Source organism: Oncorhynchus mykiss, chromosome 1 (assembly GCF_013265735.2).
Source record: "Oncorhynchus mykiss isolate Arlee chromosome 1, USDA_OmykA_1.1, whole genome shotgun sequence".
NCBI lineage: Eukaryota > Metazoa > Chordata > Actinopteri > Salmoniformes > Salmonidae > Oncorhynchus > Oncorhynchus mykiss.
This window is the reverse complement of record NC_048565.1, coordinates 86,644,678-86,668,742: the sequence shown is the minus strand read 5'-3', so window position 1 is coordinate 86,668,742 and position 24,065 is coordinate 86,644,678. Positions and strand designations below refer to the sequence as shown.

General features: G+C 43.4%; 2 protein-coding genes across 5 annotated transcripts in view; both read left to right on the top strand.

Moving 5' to 3' along the window:
- LOC118936335 (butyrophilin subfamily 2 member A1-like) overlaps positions 1–5,228 on the top strand; it is a 34,711-nt gene extending 29,483 nt beyond the window's left edge. Inside the window, exons 17-19 of the mRNA XM_036987911.1 lie at positions 86–107; positions 3,195–3,221; positions 5,050–5,228. Coding sequence (XP_036843806.1) covers positions 86–107; positions 3,195–3,201 — 29 coding nt within the window. The 3' untranslated portion in view covers positions 3,202–3,221; positions 5,050–5,228. The remainder of the gene's footprint in view (positions 1–85; positions 108–3,194; positions 3,222–5,049) is intronic.
- A 13,347-nt stretch (positions 5,229–18,575) lies between these two features.
- Positions 18,576–24,065, top strand: part of LOC118966040 (butyrophilin subfamily 2 member A1-like) — a 47,846-nt gene continuing 42,356 nt past the window's right edge. The window contains exon 1 of one of the 4 annotated variants that reach the window (XM_036987937.1): positions 18,576–18,730. The gene's annotated coding sequence lies outside the window, so the exon portion shown is untranslated. The remainder of the gene's footprint in view (positions 18,731–24,065) is intronic. The other 3 variants (XM_036987927.1, XM_036987922.1, XM_036987939.1) reach the window with 3 other exon arrangements.

The window sequence follows — 24,065 nt, the reverse complement described above, 5'->3', positions numbered from 1 at the left end:
ACAAGGAGTCCCAGAGAGAGACGACATCTTCTAGTGTTCATGTTAATGATGTTCTCACTGTCTTCCATCTACTCCACATATTTAGAGGGGCCTCGGGAAGGAGAGGGGTAAGTACAGTACATACATACAAACATGATATCCCACTGTCTTATCATTGTCAATGTCCTTAGACCATATTAGAACAGGATGTGTTGAGTATGTAGAGGCCCACTAGACTGTAATAATGTTTCCTGGAGGCACCTTTAGGGGTGATTACTCAGATTGCAACAATGGCAACAAGGTGCTTCCAGGAAACTTATCCATATGGATCCTTTTAAAAGGGGTGTTACGTTTCCTGTAGGAACCTTTTATGTCCCATGTTCTATGTTAATAATAATAATAATATTAATAGATGGTAACTTAACAAGTAAAGTTTTGGGCATGCTAAAGCTCTTTTTTTGTGGTAGTCTTAGAAGTTTAAACATTTTACTTGACTATGTAAAGCAAAAAAGTATTTATGGTTTTGAAAAACTCTATAGTCGTGGTAGTGTCTGCAGTAGTAATTGAAAAACTCTATCGTCGTGGTAGTGTCTGCAGTAGTAATTGAAAAACTCTATCGTCGTGGTAGTGTCTGCAGTAGTAATTGTGGTGTCTGGTTATAGTTGAAATAGTAGGTAGATGTGTCACGTTCTGACCTTTATTTCCTTTGTTTTGTCTTTATTTAGTATGGTCAGGGCGTGAGTTGGGGTGGGCAGTCTATGTGTGTTTTTCTATGTTGGGGTTTTGAGTTCTGTCTAGTATGGTTCTCAATCAGAGGCAGCTGTCTATCGTTGTCCCTGATTGAGAATCATACTTAGGTAGCCTGGGTTTCACTTTTGAATTGTGGGTGTTTGTCTTCCGTGTCAGTGTTTGTCGCCACACGGGACTGTTTAGTTTTTTCGCGTTTATTGTTTTGTTCCAGTGTTCCGTTGTGTTTTGTTATTAAATCAATATGAACACTTACCACGCTGCATTTTGGTCCGATCCCTGCTACACCTCCTCAGATGAAGAGGAGGAAATCCGTTACAAGATAAAGTTAGAATAGTCTGAGAAAATGAATGTTAGTTTGCTATATCTATCTTGAATGGTTCAAGACTAACTCTTGGTGGGTTGCCTTTTGCTCATTTATGGTAATGTGGAGTTATTTGTTAATAAAAGTTTTAATGAATTTGAAGTTAGCATAGTCTGAACATATGAAAGATGGTTTTGTTTTAACTAGCTTGAACGGTTCAAGAGTTAAAATTATTGTTGGTACTATTTCAGTAGTTATAATTAATCTATCTAGCTCGAGTGCAAGCCAGAGCTAGATAGCTACAACCAGGACAAGAGCGAGCTAGCTACACCCAGGACCAGCGCGAACTAGCTACACCCAGGACAAGAGCGAGCTAGCTACACCCATTACAAGAGAGAGCTAGCTACACCCAGGACCAGAGCGAGCTAGCTACACCCAGGACAAGAGTGAGCTAGCTACACCCAGGACAAGAGCGAGCTAGCTACACCCAAGACCAGAGCGAGCTAGCTACACCCAGGACCAGAGCGAGCTAGCTACACCCAGGACCAGAGCGAGCTAGCTACACCCAGGACCAGAGCGAGCTAGCTACACCCAGGTCCAGGGCTAGATAGCTACATCCAGGACCAGAGCTAGATAGCTACACCCAGGACCAGAGCTAGATAGCTACACCCAGGACCAGAGCTAGATAGCTACACCCAGGACCAGAGCGAGCTAGCTACACCCAGGACCAGAGCGAGCTAGCTACACCCAGGACAAGAGCGAGCTAGCTACACCCAGGACAAGAGCAAGCTAGCTACACCCAGGACAAGAGCGAGCTAGCTACACCCTTGACCAGAGCTGGACCAGAGCTAGTGCAGACCAGAAGAGTAGTTGTGGTCAGTCGTTATGATCAGTTGTTGTGTGGTTCCCGGTCAGTAGTTTTGAGGTCGTGGTCAGTAATTGTGGTCAGCAGTTGTTTTCTTGTGGTCTTTAGTTGTATTCATTAGTTTTGGTCAGTAGATGTGGTTTGTAGTTGTGTTCAGTAGTGGTCAGTAGTTTTGGTCAGTAGATGTGGTTTGTAGTTTGTAGTTGTGGTCAGTAGTTTTGAGGTTGGGGTGAGTAGTTTTGTGGTCGTGGTCAGCTGTTCTGGTCAAAAGTTGCGTGGTTATGGTCAGTAGTTAGATATGTGATCCGTAGTTGTGTGGCCAGACATTGTGTGGTTGTGGTCAGTGGTTGTGGTCAACATTTCTGTAGTTGTGGTCAGTAGTTCTGGTCAACAGTTGTGGTTGTGGTCGGTAGTTGTGTGGTCAGAAGTTGTGTGGTTGTGTTCAGTAGTTGTGTTGTTGTGGCCAGACATTGTGTGGTTGTGGTCAGTAGATGTGGTCAGAGTGAGGCAAATACACGTTTATTCAATAGAGGATGTTGACAGGGTTCTATTAAGGTATGGATGGCTGTCTTCTGACTTATAAAATGGTGGGAAATCAATTAAATAAATCATGTAAGCATATACATATTCTTTTTTCAGTAATTTTAGTGCCCGATTACAGGGACTGTCAGCATATTTAAGGAGAACAACAGGCACAAGTAAAGATGTTACAGCTGCTGTATTTGAAGCACAACTCCCTTCTGCCCAGTTTCACTGATGTTGCTACGGCAACTCGAGCTGTTTTTACCATCAATGTAACTGTTCAATGTAACTGTTGCTTCTGCAGAGAGATTATTTTCTAAACTAAAACACATAAAGAACTACCAAAGAAGCATTAGTCTCTCGGTCTGATATGAGCTTTTGAACACCTCAGTAAGCTCCACTCATTACACTGGCGCTGTCGTAGCCTTGACAACAGCATCTGTTCAATGATTTATCCCCTCATACTATCAATCAGTTTCTTTTTGTTCTTTTTTACTTTTTCAGTCACATTCCTGAAACCCAGGAAACAAATATTTAGCTTCTTAGTACATATGGAAATTAAAAAGGTTTGTGAATTACTTTTTGGAGGGTTACTGTCAAAATGATGCATTACATATACAGTACCAGTCAAACGTTTGGACACACCTACTCATTCAAGGGTTTTTCTTTATTTTTACTATTTCTATATTGTAGAATAGTTGGTGCTATAATGTTTTGTTATATCCATCAGTATGTTGCTAATTTTCACAACCAACAGTCTCTCACTCTATATTTCAGATGTTGAAACCATCAGAAGACATGCAGGTGTGTTTTATACTATGTGACTCTAGCTGTATTTTAGGGAGGAATTAGTGTCCTCACTGTCCTGTTGGTCCAAACTCATCAATACTCTACATCCAGAGTATTAGTCTGGGATAACTATCATGTATGTACTGTGATCTCCAGCCATGTGTCTTTGACAGCTGTAAGCATGGGCAAGTAAGGCTAAATCATGTATTAATATTAGTTTAGAGGTTGTCACACATGACCTAATGAGAAGTGCTATAGGATCTCCTGTTATCTCTACCTCAGTTACACATGGACCACTAATAGTGAAGACCGTATGATGTGTCAGAGATCAATACAGTAACATGTTGTCCTCCACTTGTATTATACCCTCTGATGTCATTGTGTTTACCATAGTGTATTATACCCACTGATGATGATGTCATTGTGTTTACCATAGTGTATTATACCCACTGATGATGATGTCATTGTGTTTACCATAGTGTATTATACCCACTGATGTCATGATGTCATTGTGTTTACCATAGTGTATTATACGACTGATGATGATGTCATTGTGTTTACCATAGCGTATTATACCCACTGATGATGATGTCATTGTGTTTACCATAGTGTATTATACCCACTGATGTCATGATGTCATTGTGTTTACCATAGTGTATTATACGACTGATGATGATGTCATTGTGTTTACCATAGCGTATTATACCCACTGATGATGATGTCATTGTGTTTACCATAGTGTATTATACCCTCTGATGTCATGATGTCATTGTGTTTACCATAGTGTATTATACCCTCTGATGTCATGATGTCATTGTGTTTACTATAGTGTATTATACCCACTGATGTCATGATGTCATTGTGTTTACCGTAGTTTATTATACCCTCTGATGTCATGATGTCATTGTGTTTACCATAGTGTATTATACCCTCTGATGTCATGATGTCATTGTGTTTACTATAGTGTATTATACCCACTGATGATGATGTCATTGTGTTTACTATAGTGTATTATACCCTCTGATGTCATGATGTCATTGTGTTTACCATAGCGTATTATACCCTCTGATGTCATGATGTCATTGTGTTTACCATAGCGTATTATACCCACAGATGATGATGTCATTGTGTTTACCATAGTGTATTATACCCTCTGATGTCATGATGTCATTGTGTTTACCATAGTGTATTATACCCTCTGATGTCATGATGTCATTGTGTTTACTATAGTGTATTATACCCACTGATGTCATGATGTCATTGTGTTTACCATAGTGTATTATACCCATTGATGATGATGTCATTGTGTTTACCATAGTGTATTATACCACTGATGTTGATGTCATGATGTCATTGTGTTTACCATAGTATATTATACCACTGATGTTGATGTCATGATGTCATTGTGTTTACCATAGTGTATTATACCACTGATGTTGATGTCATGATGTCATTGTGTTTACCATAGTGTATTATACCCACTGATGATGATGTCATTGTGTTTACCATAGTGTATTATACCCACTGATGATGATGTCATTGTGTTTACCATAGTGTATTATACCCACTGATGATGATGTCATTGTGTTTACCATAGTGTATTATACCCACTGATGATGATGTCATTGTGTTTACCATAGTGTATTATACCCATTGATGATGATGATGTCATTGTGTTTACCATAGTGTATTATACCCACTGATGTCATGATGTCATTGTGTTTACCATAGTGTATTATACGACTGAAATTGATGTCATTGTGTTTACCATAGTGTATTATACCACTGAAATTGATGTCATTATGTCATTGTGTTTTGCAATAATATATGTTTCTCTCCACAGTGGATGTGACTCTAGACCAGGAGTGCTCAAGTACTATTTGAGACGGTCCGGTGACACACATTTCCTAGGTGGCAAAGGATCAGATTTATTTAGCTGTTTTATAGCTCATTTGCTGCAATTCTCCACATTCCTCCATGTCTTATGTGTGTTTATATGATACCAGGGGTCAAAGCCCGACCTTGTAAAATAAAAGAGCCCATTCTGCTCCTTCACTGAGAAACTGTCCGTTCTTCATCCCTGGTATTATTGATAGTATCTCAGTGATCATCTGTCCTGTAGATGTCACTGTCTGACTGTTTTAAAACAAACAATGCAGGTATAAACAGTCAGCAAAAGCATGTAATAGGAGAGTTCATGTACATGAGTCCTCAGATTTCCTGTCAATCTTTGTTGTTGTTGTAGAGTCGGCCAGTTGATTGTTTATTGGATTGGACAGAGAGGTAAAGGTAGGAATGTTGAAAGATAAATTGGATGGTTCTGAACGCCTGCTGGTACTGGACCATCCCAGACCACTGATTTCTTGTTAATGTTTGACGAATCTTTGACGTGTCTTTCACCCGTCCCTTGGACTGTTCTGTCTTGAGGAGAATGTGCTACATATTTTTATTCTCTGTGTTTTCTAACAGTATTTGTTGTGTATCCATTCTGCTGTGTGCTTCTATATTTAAATAAGAATGTATTTGATTATAACATTTTCAAATAAAGTGTGTTTAAAATAGTTTTATCTCTATCATTGCCATCAGATAGACTCGTGTACTACCGCATCCCTAGTCTCTAGTCTCTAGTGGCCATCCTTCCTAATCCCATCTCATTCACTATTGAAGTATGAAGAACTTCAGTTTTGCATTTTGAGTTTCAATGGGAGTGTCGGCATTCAACATTGGCATTTTGATTGGCTCTAAGTATTTTACTTGTTACCTATGCAGCATTCATTTGGTCTGTTATGCATGCTAACGTGTTACAAGTTTGAAACTCCAACGATGCAAGATACTTGATTGGTTTGATAAGTGGCCACTCGTCACTAGTTTCCATCTAGACTCTGCTCTACTCCACCCTTTTGATCTTCTTTTTTTCCCAGGTTTCCAAAGGTACACTACATGACCAAATGTATATGGACACCTGCCCGTTGAACATCTCATTCCAAAATCATGGGCATTAATACAGAGTTAGTCCCCCCCGTTGCTGCTATAACAGCCTCCACTCTTCTGGGAAGGCTTTCCACTAGATGTCGGAACATTGCTGTGGGGGCTTGCTTCCATTGAGCCACGAGCTTTAGTGAGATTGGGCTATGATGTTGGGCAATTAGGCCTGGCTCGCAGTCGGCGTTCCAATTCATCCCAAAGGTGTTTGATGGGGTTGAGGTCAGGGCTCTGTGAAGGCCAGTCAAGTTCTTCCACACCACTCGACAAACCATTTCTGTATGGACCTCGCTTTGTGCACGTGGCATTGTCATGCTGAAACAGCAAAGGGCCTTCCCCAAACTGTTGCCACAAAGTTGGAAGCACAGAATCATCTAGAATGTCAATGTACGCTGTAGAGTTAAGATTTCCCTTCACTGGAACTAATGGGTTTCATGAACCATGAAAATCAGCCCCAGACCATTATTCCTCCGCCACCTAACTTTACCGTTGGCACTAGGCATTCGGGCAGGCAGCATTCTCCTGGCATGCGCCAAACCCAGATTTGTCTGTCGGACTACCAGATGGTAAGTGTGATTCATCACTCCAGAGAATGCATTTCCACTGCTCCAGAGTCCAATGGTGACAAGCTTTACACCACTCCAGCCATTGTGCATGGTGATGTTAGGCTTGTGTGTGGCTGCTCGGCCATGGAAACCCATTTCATGAAGCTCCCAACGAACAGTTATTGTGCTGACGTTACTTCCAGAGGCAGTTTGGAACTCGGTAGTGAGTGTTACAACCGAGGACAGACGATTGTTACGCGCTTCATCACTCGGCGGCCCCATTCTGTGAGCTTGTGGCCTACCACTTCGCGGCTGAGCCGTTGTTGCTCCTAGAAGTTCACAATAACAGCACTTACAGTTGACTGACTTGTTTGAAAGGTGACATCCTATGACGGTGCCGTGTTGAAAGTCACCAAGCTCTTCAGTAAGGCCATTCTACTGACAGTGTTTGTCAATGGAGATTGAATGGCTGTGTGCTCGATTTTTATACACCTGTCAGCAACGGGTGTGACTGAAATAGCTGAATCCCCTAATTTTGGCCATGTAGTGTCTGTGAGAAGCCTGGTCTTCCAAGGCTATTGCATCCTCTGTCACCTCTGTCTAGCCACACTACGGCCTGACGCTGCCCATCATTCGACTGTGTCTCCTAATAATATCTCCTGAAGTGGCCACTCGTTCACTACTCCCCAGATATTTAAAAGCCTTTGGATTGGTGTAGGCATGAGGGCTAGAGGGAGTTTACATATACCAGTAACTTCCTTTCATTTCTATAAAGGGAAGTGAACAAGTGCACACTTTAGGAGAAAGAGATTATTGGGATGCAACAAGAGTTTAAGTTCTCAGATTCCAGTCAGAAGAGGGCATCAGTGTGGGTGGTTACAGCAGTGTGGTGTTATGGCAGTGTGGGTGTTACATTAATGTGCGTAGCGATAGAGGACTAATTTCTTTGTTTTGTTTTATCTGTGCCATTATCGCACCTATGACAGCATGGGCAGCACTCTAGAGGCTATCTCCATTTTAAACTGGTCAATTTTCTTCTTCACGATTGGCTGATCCTTCCTGATGATCCGGTTAGACATGAATCCAACGGGGTCACTAGGAGGTATCAGCCAATGTAGTTGAAAATCCCACCAAGTTGACTACTTCTCAACACATGCTTTTTTGGCTTTTTGGCCACTAGAGGTCTCCATCATGCTCTATGGTAGCACTGGGCATTTGGTCGACGAGGAGAGGGTGTGTCTATGTTCTCTGTGCAGCAGACCTGGGTTCAGATACTGTTTGAAATCATTTTAAAATACTTTTTCCTGTGCTTGCCTGGCAAAATGGAGTGTCATGACTGGCCTGTGAGGATCAGGTTACAATGGATCACAATTCTACAGAGATCTCTCTCCCGCAGAGGGGGAGAGGTGTATTTAAAAAAACATTTTTAACTAGGAAAGTCAGTTAAGAACAAATTCTTATTTACAATGACAGCCAAGGAACAGTGGGTTAACTGCCTTGTTCAGGGGCCAAACAACAGATTTTTACCTTGTCAGCTCGGGGATTCAATCTAGCAACCTTTTGGTCACTGGCCCAACACTCTAACCACTAGGCTACCTGCCACCACTAGGCTACCTGCCACCACTACTAGGCTACCTGCCACTACTACTAGGATACCTGCCACCACTACTAGGCTACCTGCCACCACTACTAGGCTACCTGCCACTACTACTAGGATACCTGCCACCACTACTAGGCTACCTGCCACCACTACTAGGCTACCTGCCACCACTACTAGGCTACCTGCCACCACTACTAGGCTACCTGCCACCACTACTAGGATACCTGCCACCACTACTAGGATACCTGCCACCACTACTAGGCTACCTGCCACCACTACTAGGCTACCTGCCACTACTACTAGGCTACCTGCCACCACTACTAGGCTACCTGCCACCACTACTAGGCTACCTGCCACCACTACTAGGCTACCTGCCACCACTACTAGGCTACCTGCCACCACTACTAGGATACCTGCCACCACTACTAGGATCCCTGCCACCACTAGGCTACCTGCCACCACTACTAGGCTACCTGCCACTGTAACAGATGTGAAACGGCTAGCTTAGTTAGCGGTGGTGCGTGCTAAATAGCATTTCAATCGGTGACGTCACTTGCTCTGAGACCTTGAAGTAGTAGTTCCCCTTGCTCTGCAAGGGCCGCGGCTTTTGTGGAGCGATGGGTAACGATGCTTCGTGGGTGACTGTTTTTAACTAGGAAAGTCAGTTAAGAACAAATTCTTATTTACAATGACAGCCAAGGAACAGTGGGTTAACTGCCTTGTTCAGGGGCCAAACAACAGATTTTTACCTTGTCAGCTCGGGGATTCAATCTAGCAACCTTTTGGTCACTGGCCCAACACTCTAACCACTAGGCTACCTGCCACCACTAGGCTACCTGTCACTACTACTAGGCTACCTGCCACCACTACTAGGCTACCTGCCACCACTACTAGGCTACCTGCCACTACTACTAGGATACCTGCCACCACTACTAGGCTACCTGCCACCACTACTAGGCTACCTGCCACTACTACTAGGATACCTGCCACCACTACTAGGCTACCTGCCACCACTACTAGGCTACCTGCCACCACTACTAGGCTACCTGCCACCACTACTAGGCTACCTGCCACCACTACTAGGCTACCTGCCACTACTACTAGGCTACCTGCCACCACTACTAGGATACCTGCCACCACTACTAGGCTACCTGCCACCACTACTAGGCTACCTGCCACCACTACTAGGATACCTGCCACCACTACTAGGCTACCTGCCACCACTACTAGGCTACCTGCCACCACTACTAGGCTACCTGCCACCACTACTAGGCTACCTGCCACCACTACTAGGCTACTTGCCACCACTACTAGGCTACTTGCCACCACTACTAGGCTACCTGCCACTACTACTAGGCTACCTGCCACCACTACTAGGCTACCTGCCACCACTACTAGGCTACCTGCCACCACTACTAGGCTACCTGCCACCACTACTAGGCTACCTGCCACCACTACTAGGCTACCTGCCACCACTACTAGGCTACCTGCCACCACTTCTAGGCTACCTGCCACCACTACTAGGCTACCTGCCACTACTACTAGGCTACCTGCCACCTCTACTAGGCTACCTGCCACCACTACTAGGCTACCTGCCACCACTACTAGGCTACCTGCCACCACTACTAGGCTACCTGCCACCACTACTAGGCTACCTGCCACTACTACTAGGCTACCTGCCACCTCTACTAGGCTACCTGCCACCACTACTAGGCTACCTGCCACCACTACTAGGCTACCTGCCACCACTACTAGGATACCTGCCACCACTACTAGGATACCTGCCACCACTACTAGGATACCTGCCACCACTACTAGGTTACCTGCCACCACTACTAGGATCCCTGCCACCACTACTAGGCTACCTGCCACCACTACTAGGCTACCTGCCACTGTAACAGATGTGAAACGGCTAGCTTAGTTAGCGGTGGTGCGTGCTAAATAGCGTTTCAATCGGTGACGTCACTTGCTCTGAGACCTTGAAGTAGTAGTTCCCCTTGCTCTGCAAGGGCCGCGGCTTTTGTGGAGCGATGGGTAACGATGCTTCGTGGGTGACTGTTGTTGATGTGTGCAGAGGGTCCCTGGTTCGCGCCCGGGTATGGGCGAGGGGACGGTCTAAAGTTATACTGTTACACCACCACTACTAGGCTACCTGCCACCACTACTAGGCTACCTGCCACCACTACTAGGCTACTTGCCACCACTACTAGGCTACTTGCCACCACTACTAGGATACCTGCCACCACTACTAGGATACCTGCCACCACTACTAGGCTACCTGCCACCACTACTAGGCTACCTGCCACTACTACTAGGCTACCTGCCACCACTACTAGGCTACCTGCCACCACTACTAGGCTACCTGCCACCACTACTAGGCTACCTGCCACCACTACTAGGCTACCTGCCACCACTACTAGGATCCCTGCCACCACTACTAGGCTACCTGACACCACTACTAGGCTACCTGCCACTGTAACAGATGTGAAACGGCTAGCTTAGTTAGCGGTGGTGCGTGCTAAATAGCATTTCAATCGGTGACGTCACTTGCTCTGAGACCTTGAAGTAGTAGTTCCCCTTGCTCTGCAAGGGCCGCGGCTTTTGTGGAGCGATGGGTAACGATGCTTCGTGGGTGACTGTTTTTAACTAGGAAAGTCAGTTAAGAACAAATTCTTATTTACAATGACAGCCAAGGAACAGTGGGTTAACTGCCTTGTTCAGGGGCCAAACAACAGATTTTTACCTTGTCAGCTCGGGGATTCAATCTAGCAACCTTTTGGTCACTGGCCCAACACTCTAACCACTAGGCTACCTGCCACCACTAGGCTACCTGTCACTACTACTAGGCTACCTGCCACCACTACTAGGCTACCTGCCACCACTACTAGGCTACCTGCCACTACTACTAGGATACCTGCCACCACTACTAGGCTACCTGCCACCACTACTAGGCTACCTGCCACTACTACTAGGATACCTGCCACCACTACTAGGCTACCTGCCACCACTACTAGGCTACCTGCCACCACTACTAGGCTACCTGCCACCACTACTAGGCTACCTGCCACCACTACTAGGCTACCTGCCACTACTACTAGGCTACCTGCCACCACTACTAGGATACCTGCCACCACTACTAGGCTACCTGCCACCACTACTAGGCTACCTGCCACCACTACTAGGATACCTGCCACCACTACTAGGCTACCTGCCACCACTACTAGGCTACTTGCCACCACTACTAGGCTACCTGCCACCACTACTAGGCTACCTGCCACCACTACTAGGCTACTTGCCACCACTACTAGGCTACTTGCCACCACTACTAGGCTACCTGCCACCACTACTAGGCTACCTGCCACCACTACTAGGCTACCTGCCACCACTACTAGGCTACCTGCCACCACTACTAGGCTACCTGCCACCACTACTAGGCTACCTGCCACCACTACTAGGCTACCTGCCACCACTACTAGGCTACCTGCCACCACTACTAGGCTACCTGCCACTACTACTAGGCTACCTGCCACCTCTACTAGGCTATCTGCCACCACTACTAGGCTACCTGCCACCACTACTAGGCTACCTGCCACCACTACTAGGCTACCTGCCACCACTACTAGGCTACCTGCCACTACTACTAGGCTACCTGCCACCTCTACTAGGCTACCTGCCACCACTACTAGGCTACCTGCCACCACTACTAGGCTACCTGCCACCACTACTAGGATACCTGCCACCACTACTAGGATACCTGCCACCACTACTAGGATACCTGCCACCACTACTAGGCTACCTGCCACCACTACTAGGATCCCTGCCACCACTACTAGGCTACCTGCCACCACTACTAGGCTACCTGCCACTGTAACAGATGTGAAACGGCTAGCTTAGTTAGCGGTGGTGCGTGCTAAATAGCGTTTCAATCGGTGACGTCACTTGCTCTGAGACCTTGAAGTAGTAGTTCCCCTTGCTCTGCAAGGGCCGCGGCTTTTGTGGAGCGATGGGTAACGATGCTTCGTGGGTGACTGTTGTTGATGTGTGCAGAGGGTCCCTGGTTCGCGCCCGGGTATGGGCGAGGGGACGGTCTAAAGTTATACTGTTACACCACCACTACTAGGCTACCTGCCACCACTACTAGGCTACCTGCCACCACTACTAGGCTACTTGCCACCACTACTAGGCTACTTGCCACCACTACTAGGCTACTTGCCACCACTACTAGGCTACCTGCCGGTATAGAGGGGGCGCACCTCATGCCCATTGTAAATCTTAAGGCAGCAGACGAGTCCTTGTTCCTTTAGTTTTCGGGACTGGAATGTCTGTGTGGTCCTTATGGAGAATCTACCTAACTGTTTGTAACGAGAATTTCTATCCCAATGTTCTAACTGAATTACTTTATATCTCTGTCTAATTCCTGAAGGCTGTAAAGCTCCAGTTCAAAGAAATAGACAGAGTCTCAGCCTGCAAGAGATCAATTCTTTATTCAGAGAGCACTCTCCCCCCCCCCCCCCCCCCCCCCTTTTGAAATTTGAAAGAACGAGCATCTGCGATATCGTCCAATTGATCAGTGACAAATCTGCGTCACGGAAGAAAGTTCCTTGTTAGTTTTCGCATCCCACATCCTGTTGACAGACACCACAATATCAGTTACGTAACATGTGTCTGTGTACGGGAGATTAGAAATACAATTTTTCCCAGTTTGAGATCTATGACGATGGTTTACACTGTCCTAAACTGAACTGGGGAGAGGACTAGGGACCAGTGATGGAGTCTGTGTCCCATATGACACCCTATTCCCTATGTAATACACTACTTTTGACCAAAGCCCTCCTCAGTCAAAGGTGAGGAGCGATATCAAGAATAAGGTGCCATTTTGGGATGTACCTAGATTATCTTGTTATCTTGTCTCTTCTTAGTGACAGTTTGATAGTCTCTATGACTTGGTTCATACAGGTGGTACCCAGAGTCTCCTGTTATCTTGTCTCTTCTTAGTGACAGTTTGATAGTCTCTATGACTTGGTTCATACAGGTGGTACCCAGAGTCTCCTGTTATCTTGTCTCTTCTTAGTGACAGGTTGATAGTCTCTGTGACTTGGTTCATACAGGTGGTACCCAGAGTCTCCTGTTATCTTGTCTCTTCTTAGTGACAGGTTGATAGTCTCTGTGACTTGGTTCATACAGGTGGTACAGATGTACAACACATCTGACACTTCAGTTGTGACACAAATAATACTTTTTAGTATTTAAAAAATGTTGAGTTTGTATGCATTTGTTTTGTCTCCACAAAAAAAGTGCAGATAAAAAAATGGTGATCTTTGTATCAAGACTGTGTGTGTGTGTTGTACCACCTGGGTGAACCTGGCCTATAAGGTCAATGTATCATTTTGACTGGTCCACCTATCCATTGTTCTTGTCAGTAACCTCCAGTATAGTGATTGACATTGTATTCTATAGCTATCTCTGTCACTACTTTGGTAATTTTCCAGTACCCATGTTGGAGAGTCTCCAGTCACCTGGTACTATTTCCTTTGAAGTAGGAAGAAGAAGCAATATGAGGTTAAACATTAGACATGTGTAAGTAGAATAAAGGTTGAAACCATGTGAATGTGCAGGAGTGGTCCAAGAGTTAACCATTAGACATGAAGAAACATGACTAAGAAGTATCTATGTGAATAAGCTAAGCTGAACTAACCTAGACCAGACTGTCTGGGGCCACATAGAATCTAGTCAAGGCTACTAGACAGGTACATGAGTTAATCATTTCCAAGTGACACAGACCTGAACTGGTGTGGGACAGTGACTATGCATTTTTACCAACTAATACAGGGGCCACAAGCTATGTATATGTATTGGGAAGACATGGTTGTATTCGTTAAAAACTATTGGAAATGCACTTATAATGGGAACATATATATGTAATAAATGTATTATTTTATATAGTAAACCTGTGGTGGCGCCACCAATATAATCTAAACTGAGTCAGATGTGGGCGTAAACAAGCCAGAATTAAAACAGAAAGATAATGGTGGCGCAAGGCCAAGTGGAGTTAATCATTTACATAGAAAGGAGGGGACATGTCTGGTGGAAACGTATTAATAATGATGTTTTGAACAAAATGGAATTTCTCGGCTTCTGTTACTCTTGTAATAAAGTATTTTTGAATTTACAAGTTCCGGTCTCTGAGAAATATTTGATTCAATATTTCCATGACAAATTGCATCCGGCCCTTGTCTCATACCACTGTTCCAACATCAGAAGGAACACCTAGGGCCAGTCAGAAGTTGAAACAATGACAAAAGGTGATCCCCACCACTGTTGTTTGGGTAGCTGAGGGAGGGGCTGGACAAATAATATCACTCTCAAATTCATAGACAGAGCCATGGATGCAAGGACTGACAATCCGTGGTATTAAAATTATAGTTAATTTTAAACTGCCTGTTACTCAGGCCCAGAAGCCTACTTGTATGTTCATGAATGTTTAATATTATGATTATTTATCCAATTTCACCGGATGTCGTCGATTGGTGTCCAGCTAGCGGGATGACAAGCCTTAATTAATCTCAACTCTTTAAGAATGTATATGTTTATTCTTCAAGAATCAATGGGTACATATAATTCAAACATGTCCAAAAATGAATTAATGTAGCATACTGGTTGCCACCAAAAAAGAAACACAAAATGTTTGACATAAATCTAGCAAAGTGATGATCTGAATACACCCCTCTATTTCATGAGGACATCTGAAGATATGTAGAGTATATGGAAGACAGTGAGAACATCATTAACATGAACACTAGAAGATATAGTCTCTCTTTGGGAGTCCTCAAATGACTACTTTAATGTCGCAAATCCTAATTGACTTCCATGCACCTAAATGAGTCCAGCGTACCTCTGTGAGACAACTTCTCCAATTAAGATGTCCACCCTAGCACCACTTCTTAATTTCATTAAATTAATGTGACTGGTCCATCAGTGATCCAGGTGTATCAGAGACTACCTCTCTCTAGTCTAGTGGGCCTCTACAGGCTCAACACATCCTGTTCTAGAACATCAACATTAATGTGACTGATCCATCAGTGATCCAGGTGTATCAGAGACTACCTCTCTCTCCTCTAGTGGGCCTCTATAGTCTCAACACATCCTTTTCTAGAACATAATGGGCTCTATGTTAGGCTGGTGTTAAGGCAGCGATAGTGTCAAATGCACATTAGTTTGCAATTTCGTCATGTAAAAACTGACGCACTGGCATTTTCCAGCCCTAATGGCAGGTTCGGGCAGGTTATACAGTAAGGTTGCGCTCAGATGGGCGGAGTGAAAATATTTGAAGTGTGTCCTTAAAAACATGATCCAGAGTGCTAATTTCAGGCAGCGCTGATAGGGATATTAAGACCAACCAAAAGCTGTTATTAGCGGTAAAACAGTTGGTTATGCCATGAATTTTGCGGAAACGCAGCTTATCCAGCCGTGACACATACTGCCCATATGTGCATGGAACAAGAGTAATGTGCTTTTGGTGCCTGTATACTTCGGTTTTTAGAAACATTTCGTTCTATTTAATTAAAAACTAAGCTTAGCCTACTATCCTCTCAATTAAGCCATTTTTGTTGTCTTCCCATTGCAATCGCAAAGTAGTCAAGACTGTCGATAAAGGGTATGGCACCTGAAACCTCTTGGAAATACATCTTAAATCACCAAAGCTTTATTAAAATATGAAGTTTGAGAGGAGTAAAACAGTGAGCTGAAATTCCCTTTTCATCTATGCATTGTAGGCAGACACACATAATTTTAGCCATGCTGGTCCCGTTTTGGACGTGCGTAAAACCCCCTCCACGATGTAGGCTACGTGTCCTAACCCATCATGAAATGAGAGATGAGAACCTCTGTGAATACCAGTGAACCTCATATTTAGTGATCTGTAACATGTAAAAATCGCTTGTTTTCCATTTCATATGTTCAAAACCTAAAACCTCCCTTAGGTTCAACAGCTATGCGTGTCTTTTTTAAAATCCTGGCCGTTTTATGATATCATTACATTTTGCATTTATTTATTGTTGTTGATGTACTTTAAAAACCGATAGCTTGTTTTTCGTTTGTTTTTACTACAACCAGACTTTTTAGAATGATTCACCTGCCTGGTATTATGGTGAAATCGTTAGTGGTGCGCTTGCAATGCAACTTCTGGAGATGTGGGAATTAGAAAACTGTTTGGATGTGCGTAAAAACCTCCATAGTCTGCGTTGTTTTAATATTACATGCCCACGGGGAGACATTATGGAGCCAGTAACTGTGACATAGCCTATTTAAAATAAGTTGTTGTTTCGTTTTGTTTAGAATTTGATTAGAATTGTTTATCTTTTTAGGCCTTATTAATAATGAATTTAATCTTGCTTATTGCCAATGTTTGGCATTTCCATGCTCAGCCATAATGTAATGTACAGTAGGCCTAACCCCTATATCAGTGTGAATGCTATTGAAGACATGCAGTTTCTTAGAATAAAGTGGACTGGAAATGGGTTCAAGTTCACGTATTTACAAAGATACAGCAGGTCTACATTTAGTTATTTTGTTTCTGTTAGCCATTTAACTACCTATGATGACTAACATTGGAGTTGGAGTTGATTCCAAGGCAAAACATTAAAGACTGTAAATACACAAGTTGAAACAACCACATATTTAACCATGGAGCACGTTCTGATTGGCCAGTGAGGGGCCAAACCTTGACACACCAACAACTTGTTAATTAATCCAAACCCAGGCCTTTGGCGCCAACACCAGCCAGTGCTCTGATAATTGTGATGGTGAAAATAGTAAAAATATTTCTGACACACCCCTCAACCTGTAGCGCTACTGCCTGCGCTGAGATGGACCATTGCGGTAGGTTTGTTAAATAGAGTCCAATGTGTTTTTCTTCTTCTCTTGAAGTTAGTGCCTTCAGAAAGCATTGTGTTACAGCCTGAATGTATTTTGTGTCACTGGCCTACACACAATACCCCATAATGTCAAAGTGTAATCATGTTTTCAGAATTTTTTACTAATTATTTTAAAATGTCTTTAGTCAAATAGGTATTCAACCCAAGCCTACATACTTTCAGGAGTACTTAACAAATCACATAATAAGTTGCATGGACTCACTCTGTGTGCAATAATAATGTTTCATTTTTGAAGGACTTCCTCTTCTCTGTACCCCACACATTCAGTGCATTCAGAAAGTATTCAGACCCCTTGACTTTTTCCACATTTTGTTGCATTACAGCCTTATTCTAAAATGGATTAAATTGTTTTTTTCTCTCATCAATCATCACACAATAACCTATAATGAAAAATAAAAAACGGTTATTTTTTTCTTCTCTGCAGATCCTCTCAAGCTCTGTCAGGTTGGATGTGAAGCTTCACTGCACAGCTATTTTCAGGTCTCTCCAGAGATGTTCGATCCAGGCTCTGGCCCACTCAAGGACATTCCGAGACTTGTCACAAAGCCACTCATGTGTTGTCTTGGCTGTGTGCTTAGGGTCATTGTCCTGTTGGAAGGTGAACCTTCACCCCAGTCTCAGGTCCTGAGTGCCCTGGAGCAGGTTTTCATCAAGGATCTTTCACTCATCACCACCGTAATAATGAAGTATCAGCTTAACATAGAGAGATTTTGGGCAGAGCTAGTTCTGAAAGAGCGGCGCGGCCCATTGGAGCGGTTGTTACTAGTTACCACAGCCACAAAGTCAAAACCCACGCACCCCGACGCGCTGTAAAGACAGTCAGAATATTTGTAAATACAGTTCAAATTAGGTTATGTTAAGGCTTTCCTCGTCAATAATCCTTATAACAAAATCAATCATAGTTGATCATGAAAAGTTAAACATCCTGTTAAATGGCAACCTGTAAATTACCATGTTATGTATTTTCTAAGTTATTCATTTTATCATAAAAGAAAGTACTACCAAAGTACCACTTCAAATGTTTTTATTTTATTATAGACAAAGAAATGTTAATTGGAATTAGGCTACTGTATAATCACTCTTATCTGTTGATTTTCAAATTAAATGAACCATAGTACTGTAGTCAAGTTTACTGGTTAACATCTGTTCTTGGAACATCAACCATAACAAAGAACCCTTGAAGAAACCTCTTTTATAACTGTATAATGTCACAGTTGGTGGCCAACCTGTAAAAAAGGCTGTCTTTCTCCTCTCCTCTCTACATAACTTCCCCTCACAGTCTTACCTGAGTGTTCTCAGAGCCCTGCCATTCCCAACCAATCAGAGCACTTGGAAATACATATCTGAACACTGCACTCGCCCACTCAGGTCAGAGCCTTATCATCGTCTGATGGGAGAGGACGCATGTTTCTGAGGAATTTTTATTGTTGATCGTAGCACTGAACATTGTGCGTGCATCGAAATGTAAGTTGTAGGGTTGGGGAGTTATTGGGTTTCTTACATGCTGTGTAATGGTATTTTATTTTACTAGGCAAGTCAGTCAAGAACAAATTCTTATTTTCAATGAGGCCTAGGAACAGTGGGTTCCAGTGTTCAGGGGCAGAACGATAGATCTTGTCAGCTCAGGGATTTGATCTTGCAAACTTTCGGTTACTAGTCCAACACTCTAACCACTAGGCTACGCTGCCATAATAATAGGGAATTGCCACTAATTACTTCCTGTTACTTTGATTAGTTTCAGCCAAATCAAAATCAAATTGTATTGGTTACATACACATATTTAGCTGATGTTATTGCATCTGTAGTGGAATTATTGTGTTCCAACAGTATCTCTAACAGTGCAGTAGTATATAACAGTTCACCACAATACACACACATCTAAAAGTAAAATGATGGAATTAAGAAATATATAAATATTAGGATGAGCAATGTCGGAGTTGCATTGACTAAAATACAGTAGATTAGAATACAGTACATACATATGAAATGAGTAAAGCAGTACATAAACATCATTGAAGTGACTAGTGTTCCATTGTTAAATTGACCTGTGATTCCATGTCTATGTACATGGGGCAGCAGCCTCTAAGGTGCAGGGTTGAGTAACCGGGTGGTAGCTAGTGATGGCTATTTAACAGTCTGATGACCTTGAGATAGAAGCTGTTTTTCAGTCTTTCGGTCTCAGCTTTGATGCACCTGTACTGACCTTGTCTTCTGGATGGTAGAGGGGTGAACAGGCAGTGGCTCGGGTGGTTGATGTCCTTGATGATCTTTTTGGCCTTCCTGTGACATCGGGTGCTGTAGGTGTCTTGGAGGGCAGGCAGTGTGCCCCCGGTGATGCGTTGGGCAGACCACACCACCCTCTGGAGAGCCACTGTGGTTGCGGGCGTTGCAGTTGCCGTACCAGGCGGTGAAACAGCCCGACAGGATGCTCTCATTTGTCCATCTGTAAAACTTTGTGAGGGTCTTAGGGTCCAGGATTAATTTCTTCAGCCTTCTGAGGTTGAAGAGGCGCAGTTGCACCTTCTTCACCACACTATCTGTTAGGGATGCCCTATTCCCTATATATAGTGCACTACTATCGGCCCTGGTCAAAAGTAGTGCACAAAATAGGTACAAGGACCGCTACTTCAATGCAGACAAGAAACAGGGTTTATGTGAAATGTTACTTACACAGCTGGACAAGATGGAAATGGACACAGTTACAGTGTGCACCAAGGAAGAGAGGCCACGGACAGACAGAGCTGAAACTTCACTGTTTGACATGTGTGATGAAATCCGGCCAATTCCGGCCAAATCCAGACGGCGCTGTGGGAGTCCCAATAATGGTCGGATGTGATACGGCCTGGATTTTAACCAGTGACTGTAGTGACGCCTCTTGCTGCGTCCATGTATGTGTGTGTGTGGTAACTATTTAACTGTACTAGAATTCTTAAAAGGAAGCAGAAATTGTAAATATCGGTATTGGTATCTGTTTTTTTGGGGCAAGGAAAACATTGGATATTCATGGCCCTCATGAATGAACTGAATTACAAACTACAAGGGAAGGGCCTTGTTGCACATCAGATGTACAGCCTTGTTATTAAGGCCTTCAAGGGAAAATTACTCCTCCTGATCCGCCAAGTAGAAACCAACGATCTCACCCACCTTCTGACACTACTAGTCTGTTCCCTATCAGATGACAACAATCTCACCCACCTTCCGACACTACTAGTCTGTTCCCTATCAGATGACAACAATCTCACCCACCTTCCGACACCACTAGTCTGTTCCCTATCAGATGACAACAATCTCACCCACCTTCCGACACCACTAGTCTGTTCCCTGTCAGATGACACTACTAGTCTGTTCCCTATCAGATGACAACAATCTCACCCACCTTCCGACACCACTAGTCTGTTCCCTATCAGATGACAACAATCTCACCCACCTTCCGACACTACTAGTCTGTTCCCTGTCAGATGACACTACTAGTCTGTTCCCTATCAGATGACAACAATCTCACCCACCTTCCGACACCACTAGTCTGTTCCCTATCAGATGACAACAATCTCACCCACCTTCCGACACCACTAGTCTGTTCCCTATCAGATGACAACAATCTCACCCACCTTCCGACACCACTAGTCTGTTCCCTATCAGATGACAACAATCTCACCCACCTTCCGACACTACTAGTCTGTTCCCTATCAGATGACCTTCCGACACTACTAGTCTGTTCCCTATCAGATGACCTTCTGACACTACTAGTCTGTTCCCTATCAGATGACCTTCTGACACTACTAGTCTGTTCCCTATCAGATGACCTTCTGACACTACTAGTCTGTTCCCTATCAGATGACCTTCTGACACTACTAGGCTGTTCCCTATCAGATGACCTTCCTACACTACTAGTCTGTTCCCTATCAGATGACCTTCTGACACTACTAGTCTGTTCCCTATCAGATGACCTTCTGACACTACTAGTCTGTTCCCTATCAGATGACCAGATGGAGAAATATACATCACTGCTGCGTGCTTTGAACTGTGCGTTTTCTCGTCGTTTTGAGGATTTCAAAGTGTTGGGAAATGACATGCTGTTGGTTTCCTCTCCTTTCACCTTCAATGTGGACAACGCTCCCACTGACCTGCAACTTGAACTTATCGATCTTCAGTCTGATGCAGTGATTGGAGAACTATTCAAAACACTGTCACTGACGAGGTTCTATGCATCTCTCGATGAACAAAACTTTCCAAAGATTAAGAGTTATGCTCAGAAGATGTTTGTACTGTTTAGGTCAACCTATGTATGTGAACAGACATTTTCAGTGGTGAAATATAACAAGTCAAGGCACAGATCGTCTTTTACTGACTGTCACCTCTCAACAATTCTGCGCATAGCAACATCAGAAACTCTACCTGACTTCACTGCTCTAGTCAATGCCCATCAGAGACTTCACTCCTCACACTGATTGAGTGGTTAAATGTAATGTTGAGCTCTCTCTCTCTTTCTTGTGTTTTTGTGCATCCCCGTTAACAAGAGTTCTGTCCGTGGTACTGAATGCACAGTGTACCTCTGTGTAGTTCATTTCATGTTTAGTAATGAAAATACCTCCCAAAAGGAGAACATGGATGTGGTTTATTTCTGTGCATGTTAAACAAGTAAAATAAGTAGCATATCTGGACGTGATTTACAGTAGATATACAGTGCCTTGCGAAAGTATTCGGCCCCCTTGAACTTTGCGACCTTTTGCCACATTTCAGGCTTCAAACATAAAGATATAAAACTGTATTTTTTTGTGAAGAATCAACAACAAGTGGGACACAATCATGAAGTGGAACGACATTTATTGGATATTTCAAACTTTTTTAACAAATCAAAAACTGAAAAATTGGGCGTGCAAAATTATTCAGCCCCCTTAAGTTAATACTTTGTAGCGCCACCTTTTGCTGTGATTACAGCTGTAAGTCGCTTGGGGTATGTCTCTATCAGTTTTGCACATCGAGAGACTGAATTTTTTTTCCCATTCCTCCTTGCAAAACAGCTCGAGCTCAGTGAGGTTGGATGGAGAGCATTTGTGAACAGCAGTTTTCAGTTCTTTCCACAGATTCTCGATTGGATTCAGGTCTGGACTTTGACTTGGCCATTCTAACACCTGGATATGTTTATTTTTGAACCATTCCATTGTAGATTTTGCTTTATGTTTTGGATCATTGTCTTGTTGGAAGACAAATCTCCGTCCCAGTCTCAGGTCTTTTGCAGACTCCATCAGGTTTTCTTCCAGAATGGTCCTGTATTTGGCTCCATCCATCTTCCCATCAATTTGAACCATTTTCCCTGTCCCTGCTGAAGAAAAGCAGGCCCAAACCATGATGCTGCCACCACCATGTTTGACAGTGGGGATGGTGTGTTCAGCTGTGTTGCTTTTACGCCAAACATAACGTTTTGCATTGTTGCCAAAAAGTTCAATTTTGGTTTCATCTGACCAGAGCACCTTCTTCCACATGTTTGGTGTGTCTCCCAGGTGGCTTGTGGCAAACTTTAAACGACACTTTTTATGGATATCTTTAAGAAATGGCTTTCTTCTTGCCACTCTTCCATAAAGGCCAGATTTGTGCAATATACGACTGATTGTTGTCCTATGGACAGAGTCTCCCACCTCAGCTGTAGATCTCTGCAGTTCATCCAGAGTGATCATGGGCCTCTTGGCTGCATCTCTGATCAGTCTTCTCCTTGTATGAGCTGAAAGTTTAGAGGGACGGCCAGGTCTTGGTAGATTTGCAGTGGTCTGATACTCCTTCCATTTCAATATTATCGCTTGCACAGTGCTCCTTGGGATGTTTGAAGCTTGGGAAATCTTTTTGTATCCAAATCCGGCTTTAAACTTCTTCACAACAGTATCTCGGACCTGCCTGGTGTGTTCCTTGTTCTTCATGATGCTCTCTGCGCTTTTAACAGACCTCCGAGACTATCACAGTGCAGGTGCATTTATACGGAGACTTGACTACACACAGGTGGATTGTATTTATCATCATTAGTCATTTAGGTCAACATTGGATCATTCAGAGATCCTCACTGAACTTCTGGAGAGAGTTTGCTGCCCTGAAAGGAAAGGGGCTGAATAATTTTGCACGCCCAATTTTTCAGTTTTTTATTTGTTAAAAAAGTTTGAAATATCCAATAAATGTCGTTCCACTTCATGATTGTGTCCCACTTGTTGTTGATTCTTCACCAAAAAATACAGTTTTATATCTTTATGTTTGAAGCCTGAAATGTGGCAAAAGGTCGCAAAGTTCAAGGGGGCCGAATACTTTCGCAAGGCACTGTATCTGTCAACACAGTCATACATTTGATGTATCATCCTGTAATATGATTCTGGCCCGCGATGGCAAAAATATGTTCTAATGTGGCCCTCCATGGAAAATAATTGCCCAGGCCTGTTCTAGAATCATCCCAGACAGTTGTTGGACCTTGCTCATGCACAGAGTAATTTACGACCCTGCGACACCAGGGCAGATCTGATAAGATCTCAGCCTGGCAGATTCTCACACAAGGCTGTAGAGAGAGGATGACATAAATCTTGACACTTTGTCAATCCAAGTAATTAATGTATCTCTTTCTCCAGGTGAAGGTGAATGAGAGGTGAATGTTTATGTACATATTGATGCTGTGTTTATAGCCCTGTTATACGTTTAATGCCATTTGCCATTTATTCATGTTCATACATGTTTATACAACAGGTGTGTCTAATCCTGAATGCTGATTGGTTAAAATTGCATTCCAGCTGGTGTCTATTCCACATGATGCCACCAGCTAAATATA